The following is a 14,458-nucleotide window of genomic DNA, read 5'->3' as shown; positions in this document are numbered from 1 at the left end:
TGAAATCGCATCCCATTACTTCTGTTCTCCTCTCTCTGCCCCCCTCCCAGGGCTACATTCCTACGCTGGGAGTGGCACCCTTTTCATACCTAGTTAGGCTCCCTGCCCCAGTTGTCAGCTAGCCCATATACATGGATTTAATGCCCCTGATCTATTCATCATCCCCGCAATCGCTCAGGTTGCTCTTCTTAGCACCTGTTAACATCTTGCTGGTACTGCAGTGCTAAGAAGTGGAATGGGCTCAGTGGGGGCTATCACCATAACCTGAGGCTTCTGCATATGTGGCCCCAAGTTGCATTAGCTTCTTTTGTTACCACACTCCGGTGCAAGCTCCAGTTTAATTTACTACCCCCACTGCTGAAAATCTATTCAGCTGTTCCTGCTTTCCAGGGTCCTCGAGTCTGTGTTTTGGATGATCTTTCCCCAGATGAATTTGCATGGGCAAGAGTAGCAGAGTAGTCTTCCCCTTTAAGGGCCTGCAGAGCCAGGGAGCAGCAAGCCTTGGCCTAAGGAGAAGCCCAACAGGCAGGTGTTGGGATCCAGCTGAGCAGCAGCTAATGATTGGCTCTGATTCCCAGCTGGAAGACGTAAGGACCCAGTTCTGTAAGGGAGGAGGGGGGGACCCAGTAGAGAGAGACACTTTCCTGAGCAGCAGCAGAAGGCTGCAATGGGGCAGGTAGGCCCCGTGGTGCCCCTGAGGCTAAGTGAGATCTGTGATCCTTGAGTTCCTGGGGGGAAGAGGACCCTGCAGTGCCAGCCCAGGACAGGACTATCATTTTTGTTTCCTGTCAATTTTTCTTGCCTTTGTGTGGTAGAGGAATCAAAGAGCCTGTGCTGAAGGCTAAACCAGAGTTCGGCATGGCTGACTGTTCTGTCCTCAGGCCCACCAGACTACAGCAAAGCTGACTTCTTCTGAGACTATCTGCACTTACTCCTAACCCCTCAAGTGCCTTGTGTGTTGTGTCTCTGTCCTCAGAGGTATTCCCCACACCTCTCAGACGAATATCAACTGTATGTTTCATTCATTAGCCTCACTGACGTTCTGCATCAGCAAAAAGCTCCGTCCCAGATAACGCGTCTAGTCCATTTGTGAGGGATCCACGAGGCTATTCAATGTCATGTTGATGGCTCTAGGCATGTTTCCAGGAGAAGGATCAGAGTCTAATAATTCAGCCAGGGAAGGAAGCTGTGTGGCAAGATGCTGTTGGTGTCACAGGTTAACAGGCCACCATCAACAGACTTACCTGGAATCCCAGCGGTCCGTTTTAGAGTCAAATTTGTACGTGGGGATGAATTTAATCTCTCCCTCTGTGAAATCAGCAAAAGCTTTCTTATGAGTCCGCTGAATATTCAACTAGAGGCAAAAAAGGAACAGCCTGTCAGCACAACAGCAAAGTCTTCATAACTCTGCAGAGCAAAGTTACAGGCAGGGCCCTTTTACTCCGCAGCCATGGACTCTGTCACAGAACCCACCCCTTACAACAGAACCGTGTCCCCAGACAGACACTTTCATTACAAAACAGAGCTACTCCGAGTGCAAAGAAAACCTTCCAAAGACAAACCAGATGCAAACTGACATAGTGCTGCCTGCCTGAGTCTGTACACAGCATGAACCAAGAGACAAGGGAGCCAAGTTGTTCAACTCAACCAAGTGTTAACTTTGAAACCTAATGACGACAGTTAAGCAACTCCATTGCTAACTACTTCACTGTTGGTCATTTTAACAGAAACCTACAACTGGTGTGCTTGGCCGACAAGGCCAAACCAGCTCTCATAAGTCTCCTACCCAGTTACAAAACCTCCTAAGTTCCCCTAACAGCATCAAAAATTCAGTTAGTTATTTTCAATACAAAATTCTGCAGCATCCTGGAAATTAAGTAGTAAGAGGCAGCACGAAGTCAGATTTACTATCACCATAAATACTCCAAGGGACACTGCACTGATTGTATTGTTCCTTTTGTGTTTCACTGGATAAACCCCCCTTTTTGAAATGTATCTAACGCTGCCCCAGAATTTCCAATGTGCTGCAGGGACATATTTCACAGCCCACACCCGTCAGAGAACTCAGGTCCAGCTTGTTGAGGAGCACACAACAGTTACAGGCAGGAATCCCCAGCGCTCCTGCAACACACTTTCCAGGGTCCCTCTGAGCTGTGACTGACCTCGGTCAGTGTTCCTGCTCTGTCCTCAAGAGCTGGTGAGAGGAGCTGTTGAGCATGCAGCGTGTATCTCTGAGCTTTAATACACATTCCTACAGCCTAAACATCATATCTTTTGGCCAGAGACACTTTTTAATATTTTTAATGGGAACTAAAACGGCAAGAAACAAAAACACCCTAGAGCTGTGTCTAGATCTCATCACCACAGGATACATGCCAGCCTTCCCAAGTGTAAGGATATATTAAAACAGGATGACCCAATACCCACATGACTGAAGTTCACTTACCTGGTCATATGTCAACAGTTTCTGAAGCTCATGCTTATTGATCAGAATTTTCACCTCACTGGCATCAGGGAGGCACAGCCTGTAGTTTAGGTCTCCCAGCCAGATGACAACACTACGGACAAAGGCAAACATGGAAAAGAAAAGCCTGCAGTTCGTATCAGAACTCCCATGGGAGAGAGAGATGGGGGAGTCAGATTGAAAAAGGGGTCTCTCGGGATAGCTAGAGCACAACAGGACATATAAGAGAATCAAAATATGCTAGCAGCTGCCGCTTCTGTAAGTGTCTACAGAGATAGCATCCCAAAGGTGGGTGATCTATATGGGATGAAGCAGTCAGCTAGCTAACAATGCAGAGATTCCAAGGACAGAAGGGCGCATTGTGACCATCCAGTCTGAGCCCCTGGACAGCACAGGATAGAGAACTGCCCCACAATAATTCTTGCGTGAACTAGAGCAGATCTTTTAGAAAAACAGCCAATCCTGATTTAAAAATGCCAGTGATTGAGAATCTACCAGGATCCTCAGGAAGGGCTGCTGACGTTTTCCCTAGCCTGAAAACAATGTGGAAAAACCCACCAATGTTTTCATGAAATGAAACAAATAAGAGGAACAACACAATTCACTGCACAGTGGTATTTATCTCTCCAACACAAGGCACACACGTCACCCCCAAGGAAGAGCTTGCACTTCTGTAAGGCACGCATAAGAACACAGCAGCAGAGTCCCCTGCCTACCCAGCAGTTAGGCCTTTTGCTTCTGCCCTTGGATCCCACACAAGTCTACCAGTTTGTTTGCTTTTCCAGTACCTAGTACATTACCAACCCAAGGCACCTATGCTGAGCACACAGACTGGTGCTGAGCTGGCAGGACACACAAGCAGGTCTCTTGAAAATTCACAAATCTAAATGCAGCTGTCCTATCTCATTGTTCCACCCACTAATCATAGAATCACAGAATATCAGGGTTGGGAGTGACCTCAGTAGGTCATCTAGTCCAACCCCCTGCTCAAAGCAGGACCAATCCCCAATTTTTGCCCCATATCCCTAAATGGCCCCCTCAAGGATTGAACTCACAACTCTGGGTTTAGCAGGCCACAGCTCAAACCACTGAACTATCCCTCCCCCATCACATCCCTCTCTGCAATCACCACACCAATGACAACTCCTGTTCCCCTCACACATAGGCTTCCAGACAGTCCTATAGCCTTCTCATCACTTCCCAACAGGCATAACAAGAACTTTGACACTCTCATAATTTTCTTAGCCTTTTACAACAAAGTTTATATTCACAGATTCAAATCTGAGCTCATTTCTAGAATCAAAAACCTTGCAGACTATGTGAGCTGTTTATGTAAATCCTTCCAAGTAACAAGAGCTCAAAAATGAACAAACCAGAGAAGCCTGGAATAAAACCCAGTTTGTCTGTTGTTCTAGAAATGCCCCAGGTTTTCCACAACCATGTAATAATCAGCCTTTGACTCAAGAGTGCCAGCTGCTGAGATGAGCACATTACAGACTTCTTGCAAGGGAAGGTACTAGAGACAGGTTTGCCTTGTGAGCCACTACAAGAACACTGCCCACTAGTGCAATCACTGGTTCAGCTGCACCAACAGCAGTGTCAGTGTAGACAAGGCTCTGGCATTTTCCTCACCATCTCAATTAACCTGCAGGTTTGTCTACACTTGGGCTCTTCTTGGTAGCAATTTCTAGCTAATATTCCCCAGACCTTGGAGAAGGAATGTGGAGTTGGAGACTTACTCGTGTTTCATGATGCTCAGCTGAGGCAGGCCCTGGTCAGGAGGCAGGAAGCTTAACCGGGCACAGATATCCTTGTAATCCTGGTTCCGCCGCTCAAAGTCCTCCACATGAGCAGCAAGGTGGGAATTGACAATGCAGAAGGTGGTGTTGTGGAATACAAATCTCACAGCCACACCACCCTTGTTACCCTGGGGACAGAGTAGTTACAGGTGAGACTGTTACACAAACACAAGAGGTTGGGTAACAGATTGAACAGGAGAGAGCTGGGGAAATGAAAACAATGGAGACAATGAAAACAAGAGGCACACTGACAGGAAAAGAGGCAGCAGGGATGAGAAAGTAAGGCAAGACACTGTACCACAGACCACATTTCACACAAACATACACCAGAGTCAGCTATTCTGAGGCTATGCACCCACAGACCAAGACCACTCACCATCTTCCCCATGATTCCAGTCCCCACAGTCTCTGCCATGATATCCGTGATATAATTCAGTTGATCCTTCCTGGCAAACACAACTAGCATCATCCCAACCAGACGGACCACCTGCACCTGCAAAACAAATAAATAAATATTCTATGAGTTTCCAGGTCAGCCGTAATACAATCCCCAATTTCTCACCCCCTGTGCTGCTTGTCTCCAGAGTCTCTTCCCATCTCCCATGGTCCCCCAACACTCCACATACTGCACTAGCTTGGGGACTCCCTGCACAACAGGTGGAGACTTGGGAAGTCTATGGTCCTCCGACAGCACCCGTAGGGGATGCTGCTGAGCTCATGGTTGTTCAGGTTCTGGTGTATTCCCTTGAAGCAGTGCCCCACTGTGAAAAATTTGAGGCTTCCCAGGTGCATTGTAGGATACAGATTGGAGCCACATAGCAATACTATGGTGGGAGGGATAGCTCAGTGGTTTGAGCATTGGCCTGCTAAACCCAGGGTTGTGAGTTCAATCCTTGAGGGGGCCATTTAGGGATATGGGGCAAAAATTGGGGATTGGTCCTGCTTTGAGCAGGGGGTTGGACTAGATGACCTCCTGAGGTGGTCCCTTCCAACCCTGATATTCTAGGATTTTATGAATACTAAACTAAGCTCCCACCAACAACACCTCGAAGAAGGAACTGACCAAACTAGTCCTGAACCTCACAAAAGGCCTGAGCTCAGGTCCCAGGATGGCTGGAGTTTATTTCTGCTCATCTTTGCTTTTACAGAAGTACAGCAACCTGGTGGTGGAGCTCACGGTTTAAATTCCCAACTCTTTGCATGAGTAGTTTCAATGTAGGGGAAACAGCAAGCAAGTGAAGCATACACAGAGTCCGATATGCCTGACCTGCAGGCACCACAAAGCAGCATCTCTGGGGTCCTACGCAATGCCTGCCTCCCAGAGAGCATTTGCTCCTTCTGCAGGACGGAAGAAGGGAGGTCATTCTCCACTGTTCTGCTCATCCTACAGCCATTAACATGGCACCTGTGTGCACAGTCTCTTGCTGCACGGATCCTGGCTCTGCCACTGTCTCTTCTGGGTGACTCTGGGCAAGTCACTTCACCTTCCATACTGATTTTACCAAGGTGCTTCTTTACTTTTTTTCTTTATAATAAAGTTCTGATTTTTAAGAATCTGATTGGTTTTTAGTGTCCTAAAAACCCAAGGATCTGGTCTGTGCTCACCTGATTTACCTATTTGGTTGGTAGATTATTCTCAAGCCTCCCCAGGAAAGGGGGTGAAGGGGCTTGGGGGGATACTTTAGGGAAACAGGAACTCCAAGTGGTCCTTTTCCTGAATCTTTGTCTAACTCAGTCGGTGGTGGCAGCAGTACCCATCCAAGGACAAGGAAGGATTTGTGCCTTGGGGAAGTTTTTAACCTAAGCTGGTAGAAATAAGCTTAGGGGATCTTTCATGCGGGTCCCCACATCTGTACTCCAGAGTTCAGAGTGGGGAGGGAACCCTGACAACCTGTAACTTGTGTCACTGGGCTCTACATAAAAAAGTAGTGCACGGATGTCACAGCAAAACATGGTAGGGGAGGAGGAAGGGGAAATTAACTAATGTCTTAAGACAGAGCCACCTACCAGAAGGCCTGCTATGCCAGCAAGAAAAGCTGTAGTGACTCAGTCCTGACACTTCATGAAGGAGCCAGCTAGCAACATTACAACTAAAATTACTCTTTCCCAAGGCACAGTCTCCTAGCTAACTTCCCCTATACAAGCAATTTTGTTCCTTCAAGGAAAAGCTATTCACTTGGCTCCTTAGAACAAGACACACCCGGTTTTTATAGTTGCGGAGCTACCAAAACAAGGGAAATGTGGAATTTGACCCGCCTCTGCCTCTTATTGCCTGCGTATAGGAGGGACACATCTCACACCGAGCACCTGTCCTGTCAGCTCTCTGAGGGTATTTTTTTGTTGTTGCCCCACTCATGAGGCACCCACCAAATGGCCAGGGAGCTATTATTGGAGGATATCTCTGCCCTAGAACTATCTCCAGATTTATTCTAGTCCCACAGTGACTCTCCCTGCCCAGGAAACTATTCCATCAGCGGTGTCAGGTACACATCCTTGGGGACTCTGCTCTTGGCCATTTTGGTTGGGTGACGTATGGACCATCTGAGTTGGGAAAGTGTGAGCTTCATTCCTGTCCCCATTCCCAGTCCCACCAGCTTGGATGCCAGAGGAGATGGTTTAGTAGGACTCACTTTCTTATACTTGGCCTTGGGGTGCAAGGCCTTCTCCACAGCAGCCAGCCACTCGTGCTCCTTCGCAGAGTCCAAGTAGAAAAAAGCTTCCGTGCTGAGGTCCAACTCCTGGAACCTACAAACAAGTCAATTTAGGACACAACCCCTCTCCCCCAAACCAGTCTCCGCTCTGTACCCCCATCAGAAGATGGCACTGCAGGAGGCCCAGTCTGAATCTCTCTATCATCATTCATCCCGGAGGAAGGTCAACTGGGCCTAGCTCAAACGAAGGCACTATGGCTCCCTTGCAGTGTCTTACAGGCCCCTTCCAGAGACTATTTCCCTGAGGGACATTAGTCTGGTCTGCTTTGCTAATGCCGAGGATGAGCTGGTTCTCAGCTGGTGCCTCACTGGAGGAAAGCTGCTCTGTTAGTTCAAGAAATCTACTTGACTTTTGGCTACTTCTTTACATCATCCTGACTACTCCAGCCCTGTGAAGGAGGATCCCCTCCCTTCCGAGTCCCAGGGTACATGCTAGGCAGCAGTGTAAAGTTTGGAGTCCACTAGGAAGCCTGGGAATTTGAAATGAATAAAATCCACCAGTGTCCAAGGGAAGGGAGTGAGACACAAGATGTGTATGTATAAATGAACAGGAGTTCTTGCCTCACCCAACACAGTAGATATCTGGGGGGTCTGAGTCACAGACTAGCCAGGGTTCCAATCCACTGTCCGGAGACTGGCCATTCACATTCCACGTTCCCACAAAAAACCTGCAATACACACAAGAGCAGCCATGCTGCTGGGGCAGAGCTTTACTGAATAGGTCCAGACTCTCTAATGCACACAACATCAAAACAGGGAGTGTCTGAATTGCATGAGGGTCCTGTGTAAAAAGGCCAGTGAACTTGCTAAGGAGTGTAAACTACACATAACATGAAGAGCTCTGTCCAAGACTGCAAAACACAGAGAATTCTGGGCATGGCACATTTCTAATGTACTAGGGATGTCACAGAGCTCTGCAAAGTAAAGGACACCTCACTGGGGGCCTACCTACATGACCCACACCATGCTTTCTACATACTGAAAGTGAATTCCATGTTGGCAAAAAGGCACCAGATTGGCAACCATGAAGGCCTTTGTATTTATAAGACAATGCAGCACGGGCAACAGCAGTGCAAGCTCCCGCTACCTCGCCTCTGCCAACATGCCTCAGTTCTACTTGGGGGAGTTCAACCCCCAGCCCCTGGGCTGAGATTACCTATAAGGACACCAGGAAGTGCCAATAAGATGGGTGAAGGGTGCTACTGTGGCCACCTGGCCACCTACGAACTGGACTGAAACCCCACTACTTGTTTCACATAGGCCATCCACCAGCAGGAGCTCATTTTGAGACCTGGGCTGGGTTCAAGGCAGCAGCCCACAGAAGCTGGGAAAATCTCTGCTTCTCACTACCCCTACATACACTGTGCCTCGCGGCTATGGCTCTAGGGGCAGCGCTGACCTGAAGCTCTGGATGTTGACATATTCCTTCTCTCTTTTGGCAAGGATGTGTTTGATGAGACCCTCTCTTTGCCCAGACTGCGTGTTGGGCACAAACAGCTTGCGCATGGTGTTGGTTACTTTTGGCTGGTCTCTGGCCACACCTTCCCTCTCTCGATGAAACCTAGACAGGAGACAACAAAAGACTTCAAACTGGGGTTACTGCCTAGGATACTGGAGGGTAAAGGCAACAGCTCTGGGATGCTACTTACTGCCTATTTTGTGGAGGAAGAGGGGGAGGCGGGGGCTCCCGACGAGATCCCATTTGCTGGTTTTGTAAGTTTCTTTTCTTCTCCAAACTTATGGCATTGAAATGATCTTCAAAGCCTAGAACCCCTGTAATGACCGAAGCCTGGGTGGTGAGAGTGAGGCCCAGGTGAATGTTCTTCAGAAAGCAGCTTAACAAGAACCTAGAGGGGGCAACGTAACTCCGGAAGCGGGAAGAGAGATCCCCACAGGAATGTGGGTGTGGCAAGGGGTAGCAGTATTATACCAACTCTGATGGTGCCAAGAGGGCGAGGGGAAGAGATGCTGACAGAGGCAAGGGGGAGCAGAGAGTGAGGAGATGGACAGACCAAGGGAGTGGAGAGACAATCATGAACCAAGAGGGACTTTGGCAGAGGGAGATACAGTACGTCAATAAGACATCAATCCATGGTAACATCACACTAGGAGCAGGAGGTGGGCTTTTGTGGGAGTTAGTGGGGGGATGAAGGAAAAGCACTAACCATGCTCCTACCTGACAGGACCAATGAAAATCAAAGCTCCTGCAGAGGCCATAGTTTTGTATGTATCCCACCCAACCATTGAAAACAAGGGCCCCATGACTGTGCCCTGAACACAGGGCTGCAACTGCCGAGGTGGGACTCATTCCAGTACCTGAAACAGATGACTGAGGAGGAGCTGGGAGGTTTTTCTCCACCTGATACCAGTTGGCTGGCTCCCTGTGCTCAGGAAGAGGCGCTTTCAACTGGGCTGGAGAAGGAAACATCACTGTCAGAAACTGCTCTTGAGCCCCAGAGACACACACATGGCTGTAAGTGTGGTTACCTTCTTGTATGTTCAGCACTTTGGTGAGGAACCGAAGGCAGCATTCCTCATCGGGGATCTCAAAGAGGCGCTCTGGTGTGCAGTCTCCCTGTATTCTTATCTTGCAGCCAGCTTCAGACATACAAAACACACACACCAAGACACAGACAGGTTCGGCTTCTTGACCTTTAAACCCCTCCCGTGAACAAGCCACTAGCTGCCATTTGCTCCTCTGGGCCCATGATGGAAGTCCTCATTTATTTGCCATCATCTTGACAATTAGTCTATTTTAAAAAGTGAGTTTGAGGCAGTGTCGGGTCCTCCTTGTGCCCCTGAGACTCCCACCAATTTGTGGGTGGGCAGGGGTTCCAATGCCATTTTCCTGATTTTTAAAACTACTTCTCTCCCCTGCTGCTGTGTGAAAGACACTCACAAATAACAGGGGAAGCTGCCTTCACAAAGGAAACAATGACACTGCAAGCACCAAATGCAGTTAAAGGCACAGTGTCAAATGGAGACAGGAATCCAAGGTGGTATTTGTAGCAGTAGACACACATTTTCAGACAGAGTGATTCCAGATCCCCAAGACAAGCAGCCCACATGTTACCAAAGATAACCTAATCCTCAAGTGCATCTGTTCTCCCCATCTTCCACTGTGCAAAGCAAAGACAACCTATACTTGTCTATGCTGCATGCAAAGCACTGTGGGACCCTGCAGGGTATGAAAACCTCCTAAGAGGCCCTGATCAGGTTACACTTCCAATGTGGGCATCGTGTACTGCCCCTGCACTCCAACCATGGGGCTGCTTCTGTGGCAGCAAGGAGTAGAGCAATAATATAGGACAGAAGCAGGAAAGCGAGGGGCTGGCAGGTTAAGTTCCAGGGAAAGTCAAACAGGCTCACAGGGAGGGGTTTTGGGAGAAGCATTAAGGGAGAAGTCAAAACTCAGCCAAGTGACACCTTTTGATCTAAGTATTTAGATCATACTCCTTGTGGTAATGAGCATTTTCCAAAAGAGTAACAAAGCCAGCCAACCCCTCTACAGCCTTACAACCCACAACTAGCACAGGGATAGCAAGTGGGGTAGAGCAGAGGGCAAAGGGGGAGGAGACAAGAGGGGGAAGCAGAGTGGGTGAAACAGAAAAGTGTGTGTGTCAGTGATGGAGAGATGATACATTTGTTAAAGAAAGCTCTCATCATAACAGACTCACTGTTTGTAGCTATATCAATCAACAGAGTTTCTTCAGCCTCTGGGAAACAAGAGAGAAGGATCAGGAAAGTTTAACCCTGTCCAGGAGCAGAGACTCAGTACATACAACACAAGCACAATGCCTGCCTTCAACACAAGGAGATCCCAGGCCCCAGCAAAGGAACAAACTGCTTCCATACCTCTCACCACTAGCAGTGGCACTACTGGAGAGAGTTACGACCCCACAGGCTGGGCCAGACTGGACAGAGGTCCCCCTGCAAAAGGGTCTCTTCAAATTCAGGGAAGTTAGACAGCGGTGTGTTTAAAATGAAAGGTACCAGCCTGCCAGTCCTGGAGACTGACTCCCCAAGTGCAGCATGAGCAGTAACAGTAGTACTAACTCCCCACATACACAGGTCCACCAACAAGTCTCACGGCTCGTCTACATGGAGAAATTTACCAGCAGAAACATGCCATAGCTATACTGGTATAATGCCCCTTGTGGACACTTATTGCAGAAAAAGTGTCCCCCCTCAAGGAAGTATCACAGGACAATTATAAGGTATAGTTCTGCTGGTAAATTTCCTCATACAGACAAGCCCTCAGCCCATTCAGATCCCATTTCCCATTCTATCTTTGGCCTCTGTGGAGCTGCCAGTAGAGAGGGCCATTTGATGCCATTCCAGGCAGTGTTTTTTGACACCAACACCTACCAATGAGGAACTGAACCGAGGCTCCCCAACCCACATTTATATCGAGATGGACCAAATCCCCACACCAGTTTGGGAGAGGTAGGAAGCTGTAATCATAAGCTCTGAGTTTTAGTTGCATGGGGAAGTCCCAATCTGTACAGCCAGGGGAAAAAAAGCAGTGGATTTCTGGCTGAGGGGTAGGTGTGTTAGGGTCAGTACCTTGCACACATCTAAATCGGCTGTTGATGGGAATGTTATCCTGGTCAGGTGGGTCCTTCTCCCGTGAACGGATAACCAATCTGGAAACAGAGAGAAGCCTCATAACAGCACAGAAACTAAAAGATTCTAGAGCAAAGGTGTTGCTGACCTCATGACTGTATTTCTTCTGGAACCAAAGAGACCACAGGCCCTGCTCTCTAGCTCTACGTTGTTGGGGATAGTGAGGAGGAGCATTTATCACATGACATACGGGGAGATGCATGCAAAAATATGCATATGGAGGAACAGCTTCCAAAGATGTACATGATAAAGGAAGCATGCTAAACTCCCGAGCCATGGGTCTACAAACTATACCAGAGGAGCTGGGGAGTTGACTGGGGACCCAGAACCAGGAAGCAGGGCCACTTTTCTGTCTGTTTAGAGCAGCGGTTCTCAAACTGTGGGTTGGGACCATGTTTTAAAGGGGTTGCCAAGATTGGCATTAGACTTGCTGGATCTTGGGGCCAAAGCCCCAACCCTACTGCCTGGGGCCAAAGCCCAAGGGCTTCAGCCCTGGGTGGTGGGGCTCAGGCCTCAGTCCCCACGGGTCATGTAGTAATTTTTGTTTTCAGAAGGAGGTCACGGGACAATTAAGTTTGAGAACCTTTGGTTTAGAGGACAGCACTCCAAAGTGATTGGGAAGACTCCAAGAGCAAATGTGCTGATGGCGGTGGCAGGGGCCATTCCATTTCTCAGGCCTTTGCTACCCTCAAAAGTTGTACAGCTTTAACTCATCTACTACTCTACTCTAACTCATCAACTTTAACTTCACTCATCTAGTGGTACAACTCCTCTACTGTGGGGACAGTTATAGCGGTATAAAGGGTCTTTACACTGGTAAAGCTATTCCTGTATGGGAATAAGTTATATGGACACAAGGTACCAGTATAACACTATGGCTGTATCCACACTAGCAGTTATAGCAGAATAACAACTTTAGCTAAAAAAAATCAGTTTGTTAAGTGAACCAGTTAAATTGGCACAAAATCTGTTTGTATAACAGGCCACAGTGCTGTTCCAGCTACAACTAATAACTTGTACGCAGTGCAGGGAAGGATCTACCCTTAAGTCCTGCATGGAAAGGGCCTTTCTTGGGAAGCTCCAATATAAGTTCCTATTTTCTCCTCTTTATGTTCCTCAAAGAAAAAAAGTAAAAAAACCTTCAACCATCTTTTCAGACATGTGAGTGACTGTCTCTTTTCACATGGATTTTAATTTGGTTTCATGAAGGTTAAAGCTTTAACTTTTAATTGTAATAGGCTCACAACAATAGTTGTCAGTCTGACATTAAGTGTTCCACCTCAGCACTCAAGAGCATAAGGACGATCTGTTCTTAATTCCAAATGCAAGACAGGAGTTCAGCTACTCAGAGCAAGGCATCCCCAAGAACATATTGAAGAGTCACTGCAAACTTTCCAGATAGTTGCCTACCCACTAACAGCAACTAGGGAAAAAAATCCATCTGAATTTTCTTTTCTTTACTATAAAAAGATAAAAACCTAGCAAATGTTTCTTGTAACCTTCAGTATAACATCACCCTGGGGGGTGACACCATGGGGATTTCCCTAATGTACCCCATCTCCCAGGGAGCAACACTCCAGAACACGTCACTGTACTAACCAATCACAATATTCACATAATGCTGCTGAGTCTATTCCAGAAAGACATCACTGTACTAACCAATCACCCAGGCCCACACACCAGAGGCAAGTGATACTAATGGAATCAGGGCAAGGGCAGAGATGCTCAGACAGTAGAGAAGAGGAACACAGTCCCACCAAAGCCTGCTCACTCCCTACAATAGCATGGGATATGCCCACCTTTTCCCAATACACTAACTCCTGGTGGGAATCTCTACACAGCTGCCCCTGCCAACGTAGCCCAGGCGAAGACTGAATAATTCCCCTGCCTCACTCTGCCAATGTGCCCCCCGAGGGCGGGGGAAGGAAAAGGTCGTGCCATGACTCCAGTCTGTCAGTATGCCCCCAAAGAGTCCCTGCCACCTGCCAGCCTGGAGCCGTTTTCAACCCTGCGCCCGGGAGCAAGAGTCACTGTGGGCAGGCAACGTCCCTGCGGAGCCTGGGCTGCCGTGTGTGCTACTCACTCGCACTGCCCGTGGCGCTGGGAGAGGCTCAGGACACAGGGCTCCCTCCGTCCTGCTTTCACCTCCACAGCATAGGCACACGGCTAAGGAACTCAGCAATACCGCGGGCAGTAGTGTCCCCCCAGCCAGCCCCGCCCGCCCGCCCGCCCGCCTTCCCCCGGGCGCCGGGGTCCCCCAACCCGCCCCTCCCCCGGGCGCCGGGGTCCCCCAGCCCGCCCCGCACCCTTCGCCCCGGGCGCCGGGGTCCCCTCGGGCTCCCCGTCCCAGCCAGCGGATACATCGAGGCTCCAGGCCGCGGGCGGCGGCAGCGGCTCCATGGGGAGCGCAGGGATCCGGTCCAGGCCACTCCCCGCGGCCCGGTCTCCCGGCGACTCACGGCCGAAGCGAGCGCGCAGCGACCGGGGCCGGACAGAGCGGCGCCGGCCGGGCCCGCAGTGGCCGGTGCCCCCTGCCGGCCGGAGGAGCTCACCGCAGCGCGCCGGCTCCTCCCGCCCTGCCCCGCTGCCCTCGCCTCAGTCAGCTCTGGGCCCGCCTCTCCGATGCTCTGGGCACGGGGGCCGCACCGGGGCTCAGAGCAGAGCGACCCAGCCACGGGGCCATCAGGCGACACCCCTCTAGCCATGGGACCCCCCCCTCAGCCACGGGCCCGCGGGGCGAGACCCCAGCCACAGAGCGGCCGGGAACATGCTGGCTCACATCAGGGCAATCCAGGCACAGGCCCGCTGGGTGAGACCCCAGGCACAGGCTGCTGCCACGAGGCAGCAACGGCCCTCAC

General features: G+C 49.6%; 1 protein-coding gene across 3 annotated transcripts in view; it reads right to left on the bottom strand.

Annotated features, from left to right (window-relative positions):
• OCRL (OCRL inositol polyphosphate-5-phosphatase) overlaps window positions 1-14,184 on the bottom strand; it is a 29,143-nt gene extending 14,959 nt beyond the window's left edge. For 2 of the 3 annotated variants that reach the window (XM_084639047.1, XM_084639049.1), the window contains exons 1-14: window positions 13,964-14,184; window positions 13,684-13,756; window positions 11,541-11,620; window positions 10,652-10,690; window positions 9,462-9,572; window positions 9,291-9,386; window positions 8,624-8,747; window positions 8,374-8,535; window positions 7,541-7,642; window positions 6,894-7,008; window positions 4,640-4,756; window positions 4,204-4,391; window positions 2,447-2,558; window positions 1,245-1,354 (exon numbers count right to left, since the gene is read on the bottom strand). In XM_084639047.1, the coding sequence (XP_084495173.1) occupies window positions 1,245-1,354; window positions 2,447-2,558; window positions 4,204-4,391; window positions 4,640-4,756; window positions 6,894-7,008; window positions 7,541-7,642; window positions 8,374-8,535; window positions 8,624-8,747; window positions 9,291-9,386; window positions 9,462-9,572; window positions 10,652-10,690; window positions 11,541-11,620; window positions 13,684-13,756; window positions 13,964-14,000 (1,466 nt within the window). In that variant the 5' untranslated portion in view covers window positions 14,001-14,184. Of the gene's footprint in view, window positions 1-1,244; window positions 1,355-2,446; window positions 2,559-4,203; window positions 4,392-4,639; window positions 4,757-6,893; window positions 7,009-7,540; window positions 7,643-8,373; window positions 8,536-8,623; window positions 8,748-9,290; window positions 9,387-9,461; window positions 9,573-10,651; window positions 10,691-11,540; window positions 11,621-13,683; window positions 13,757-13,961 lie in introns of all 3 variants that reach the window. The other variant, XM_084639048.1, reaches the window with a different exon arrangement.
• Between the last annotated feature and the right edge of the window lie 274 nt (window positions 14,185-14,458).

The sequence above is a fragment of the Lepidochelys olivacea genome (genome assembly GCF_965140295.1).
Source record: "Lepidochelys olivacea isolate rLepOli2 genome assembly, chromosome: 9".
In the NCBI taxonomy this organism is placed as follows: Eukaryota; Metazoa; Chordata; order Testudines; family Cheloniidae; genus Lepidochelys; species Lepidochelys olivacea.
The sequence above is the reverse complement of the archived record's forward strand: the minus strand, read 5'-3'. Positions and strand labels throughout refer to the sequence as shown.